General features: G+C 37.6%; 1 protein-coding gene across 1 annotated transcript; it reads left to right on the top strand.

The window, feature by feature from the left end:
- Positions 1-962: 962 nt before the first annotated feature.
- SPTSSB (serine palmitoyltransferase small subunit B) lies at positions 963-1,193 on the top strand (the record flags this gene model as incomplete). Its single annotated transcript, XM_081329991.1, has 1 exon — positions 963-1,193. The coding sequence occupies one exon, from the start codon at positions 963-965 to the stop codon at positions 1,191-1,193; it is 231 nt and encodes a 76-aa protein (XP_081186117.1).
- Positions 1,194-5,503: the final 4,310 nt, after the last annotated feature.

The following is a 5,503-nucleotide window of genomic DNA, read 5'->3' on the forward strand; positions in this document are numbered from 1 at the left end:
CAAAAAAGCCAACACAGTGCTAGGCTGCATTAACAGAGGGATAGAATCAAGATCACGTGAAGTACTAATGCCACTTTACAATGCCTTGGTAAGGCCACACCTGGAATACTGCATCCAGTTTTGGTCACCACGATGTAAAAAAGATGTTGAGACTCTAGAAAGAGTACAGAGAAGAGCAACAAAGATGATTGGGGGACTGGAGGCTAAAACATACAGGGAACGGCTACTGGAATTGGGTATGTGTAGTTTAACGAAGAGAAGGGTGAGGGGTGACATGCTAGCAGTGTTCCAATATCTCAGGGGCTGCCACAAAGAAGAGGGAGTCAAGCTATTCTCCAAAGCACCTGAAAGCAGGACAAGAAGCAACGGATGGAAACTAGTCAAGGAGAGAAGCAACCTAGAACTAAGGAGAAACTTCCTGACAGTTAGAACAACTAACCACTGGAAAAACCTGCCTCCAGAAGTGGTGAATGCTCCAACACTGGAAGTTTTTAAGAAGAGACTGGCCAGCCACTTGTCTGAAATGGTATAGGGTTTCCTGCCTGAGCAGGGGGTTGGACTAGATGACCTCAAAGGTCCCTTCCAACTTATTATTATTATTATCTCTGGATGTTTCCAGTGATTCATTTGCCAAATATTGCTGGGAGGTAAAAGATTATAGGGGTTTCAAAATCAGTGATGGTCTAGGGCAGATACTTTTTATGGCACAGCCATTCCCACAGTAGAAAAGAGGGGATGTAAAATATAATTGAGATTTAAAGATAGATATTTCTACCTACGTCTTGGCTTGATATATTTATGGTAGGCTTGTTCATTTAATGCAGCTCTGGTATGTCGGCAATACATTGGGTGAAGTACATTTCTTTTTTTAGAACACTGATAACAAGATAATCCGTTTTGTTTTTTCACCGTGACTCTACATTTTCTATCTTTTCTTAGGTTTCCTGACATTTGAGCCAACAATGGATCTGAAGAAAATTAAGGATTACATTAACTGGCTGCATTTTCAGTATCTCCTGGTCACCTGCAGTTATGTCCTGGAGCCTTGGGAACGATCCATGTTCAATACTATCATAATTACTGTTGTTGCTATGGTGGTGTACACAGCCTATGTTTTCATCCCCATCCATGTCCGCTTGGCTTTTGATTTTTTCTCCCAAGTCTTTGGAAGCCAAATGGAAAGTACATTTTGACCCTCAGCACCGACTCAAGGCTTTGCCCTCTCTGGAAATACTCTTTCCCCACACAATTATACTCAGCTCAGCCTAGATTTCTTTTGGATGTGATTGTGAACCTGTTGGTTCAAATGCACATATTCAGCCATGCTGTGTCCTTGACAGGCTGGTCCTCACTGAAATGCATGCTTGCACAACTTCAGTCCAATCGTGGGTCAGTCTCTGGAATTAGTTTCATGAACTGAGGTCACACATGACAGATTTGCAATCAAAATGCAAGCAAGAAACAATCGACTTGCATTTTACATTTCACTTGTCTGGGTTCACATTATCTAAGTTGAGGATTTGGGTTTTGTTGATATTTTAATTGGAAGGACATACAGCTACAAATGTTTTAATTGGGGAATAACAGGAAAAATATGTTAAGGCTTTCAAAACATTCAATCGCTTTTAATTTGATGATGATGCCTGCTCACCTATGTTCCCTAGGACAACATAACAAATTAGTATCTGAAGAAGTAACTTAACAGAGGGAAAAATACTTCCCTCTATAATAGGGGCCTTGAAACCTGGCCCTTTTATGACTTGTGGACTTCAACTCCTGGCTGGCTGACGAATTCTGGGAGTTGAAGTCCACAAGTCATAAAAGTGCCAAGTTTGAAGACCCCTGCTCTAAATGATGTACATGGAAGATTCAGCACTATGGCATTGCTGCTTTTTAGAAAGCAGAAAAGACATATTTATTCAAAGGAGATTATATTTTATTCTTGAAAAATGCCACTGTTGTACTTTGTATAGATGGAATATGAATGCCAAAGAACAAGCTTGTGTATCAGTGTATTCTTGCAACTCACAAAGCTTCCCGTAAAAGTGGTTGTATGCATCAAATGTCTGCACAATTACATGCAATCAGTGCTTTTTTTGTAAAAGAAAAAGGCGCCGGAACTCACACCTGTCATACAACCTGCCTTGCCTACCCTACAAGGTTCCATCCAAAAAAGGTGCCGGAACTCCATTCTGAGCGTTCTGTGAGAAAAAAAGCCCTGCATGCAATGAAATATTTGTCCCTTGTGCTAATGGCATTAGATTGTGAGCTTTAAAGAGCAAGTTGTGCTGTATCTCTTTCAGCAAATTGGACTGAAAAGATCTGAACATGTATGTGAAAACCATAAAAGTTGAATTTATCTTTAAATGCATCTGTGTATTATTTTCCTGTCTGCAGTCCAGCTTTCTTCATGCACATCCCAGACAGGATCACAATAATATTCCTATGAACACACAAACTATTTAGTTTTATTAGCATTTTTATTTTATTAGTGTTTTATTGTTTTCAGGGATTTCATAAAGTTAATTCTATTCATAGAGTGTATTAGTAGCTTTGGAAGATAAGAAGCTGTTTTGATATTTGCATGTGATTGTTACTATTCCATTGGGAATGGCTAAATGACTTTTTATGGATTTTAATGCATAGTCTACTTATACATTTATACAGTTACTTGTTTTGTATCAGTAATGTGGAATTATATATATATATATATATATATATATATATATATATATATACACATATAACAATTATAAAAGGGAGTAAATTAAACTTTTCACAGTAGGAGCTTTGGCACATGCAAGATAGCTGTTGTGGTACGTATAAGTAGGTCAACAGAAGCTAGACATAACCACAAGCAGAGGAAACACAAAAGTAAAGATAGAGCTTATGCCAGCAAAAGGTTATGGTTAAATGGTACAGATACAACAGGTGTGAGGGGCTTTTTCTGGGAGGGTATGAACAAAATTTATTCTGTTTAGGTGCTTCGGATAAAGACTGACTGGATAGGAAAATGAGGGTTTCCCCTTTCCAAATAGTTACCTGGGAAAGATGTTGACTCACAGTCCTACCTATGGTCCTGAGAGTTCCCAAGGATTTCCCAACCTAAGTAAATAACAGAGTTGATCCCACTTAGCTTTCTTCTGGGTTAGTCCAAGTCAGCCAGGTGCTGCCACATGAATGAAGAAAAAGTGAATATGGCTGCAAATGTCTGAAATGGTATAGGGTTTCCTGCGTGAGCAGAGGTTTGGACTAGAAGACTTCAAAGATCCCTTCCAACTCTATTATTGTTATTGTTACGCTGCTGAAAAACTTGGTGGTTGCTCTATAAGTTGAAATAAGTTGCTGTTTGAGTAGGGCCATTTGCCTGGTAAATTTAATAATTTAGTAACACAAACATAACTTCTCTTTTTTTCTTTTGCTGTTCCAGTTATCTTTTTCCCCTCTTTTATTTATGCCAGGTTCTGTTCCCTGTTATGTCTTTCCTTCCCTGTCACATGGTCACCTTTGCCTCACTCATGGAAGGAGGCGGGAAGGTGTTTCTTTCTCTTATGCTGGTTCTGCTGGGGAGAAAGGAACGTGTGTGTGTTTGTATGTGTGTTTAGGTGTGCATGAGAGGGAATGGTTGATACAGGTAGATAGCGATCAATTTTTAAATATGTACCTTATTTTACAGGGAATTTTTATGAATAATATATTTATATTACCCTAGTCCTTCTTTTGCAGTATGGCTTCTGACAACATATGTATGCTTGGATGTGTGGGTGGGTGTTTGTGTACAGATGAGAAGAAGAGAAGAAAGAAATGTACAGGGCTAGTTTTAGCTGCTGTTGGCAAACCTAACTGGAGAAGATGGCAAACCAAGCATTATCCACATTTTTGAATGATTTTTTAAATTATTATTTTTTTTACCCTTTCTTTTGGGGTGAGAGAATTATCTTTTTGGTAAAAGTAGTAGTTGTGCCAGTCAAAGTACTCATGCATTCCATATAGCTGCATCTTGAGGGTACTTCTTCAAAATTCACTCCATGTGTGTTTCTGGTGTTCTTTTAAATGCGTAGGGATTTCCTCCCAGTGAGAAATAGAGTAGGAGGTATTTTGTAATCCATCTAGAGACAAATGTGTAGGATTAGAATCTCCAAGCTTGGTATGATCTGGTATTGAGTCATTTTAACTGTAGATATTCACATCATGCAATGGCATGTCTAATTTAACTTTGAATTTAGCTGAATTTATTGTTTGCCTGGGGTAAAAAGGATTATAGTTCTAAATAAGTGACAAGAATTCAGAAAACACTTGTTTCATCAACTTTCCTCCGCCCTGTGCGTTCCCACAGAGAGGGCCTCCTCAGGGTGCCACCGGTCAGAGAATGTCGTCTGGTGGCCCCCAGGGGGAGGTCCTTCTCTGTGGGCGCCCCGGAGTTATGGAATCGGTTGCCGGTTGAGCTCCAGATGGCGCCCGACCTTCGCTCCTTCCGACGCGATCTGAAGACTTATTTGTTCGAACAAGCCAGCCTGGCCTGATGGGGGATGGGTTGGGATTTTATTGTTGTTTTAAATATATTTACTTATTGTTTTAGCTTGGGCATTTCGTTTAATTCTTTTTTAACTTTTGTATCTTTGTACTTTTATATGTTTGCCCTGTTCACCGCCCTGAGTCCTTCGGGAGAAGGGCGGTATACAAATAAAATTATTATTATTATTATTATTATTATTATTATTATTATTATTATTATTATTATTATTATTATTATTATTATTATTATTATTATTATTATTATTATTATTATTATTACAGCAAAATACTAGCAAATGTGCAAGTGTAGCTGAAGCCAAAAATGTATCAATTCTCTTTTCTCCAGTTAATCCACCTCTTTAAAAAAATGTAGATTGAAAAAAATGTGGATAGTTATAAGCAGAACAATAAGCCTTAACTAAATATTTGTTAAATGCAAGTGTTAATAGGCTTGTATTTGACCTAATGGTCAACTCTGATAAATTTCAGAGTTCAATTTTGACTTCTATGATTATATTGCCTCCTGGCTCTTTGTCATTCTTCTTCCTCCTTTGCATTTTATTTCCTTCTCTTCTCCACAGTAGTTTTTATCTACTAGCAACAAGATGTGATGAGATTTTAAAAATGTAATTAAATGTGAATAAAATATTTATCCCTGACTTGTAGCAAGAGATATAATTGCTGAGACTTAATTATAAACAAATTTCATGAAATGAAGAATAAATACTTGATGTTTGTGATGTCTACAAAATTCCCAACAAAATTATACCTTGGATTAAGACAAAATGCCTTCATGAATAAGCCTTTCTCTAACATTCACTGAAGTAGTTTCTTTTTCTCACACTCTCTTCTCCATCTCCCAAATAGTAGACTGCCATGGAAGAGACAAATAAATCTAACTGGAGATCTAAGCTGTTTGCAATTAAGCTAATAAAGGCAAGAACCAATCTAGAACTAAGGAGAAATTTCCTGACAAAGAATTAGTGGA

This window comes from Vipera berus (genome assembly GCF_964194415.1).
Source record: "Vipera berus genome assembly, chromosome: 5".
In the NCBI taxonomy this organism is placed as follows: Eukaryota; Metazoa; Chordata; class Lepidosauria; order Squamata; family Viperidae; genus Vipera; species Vipera berus.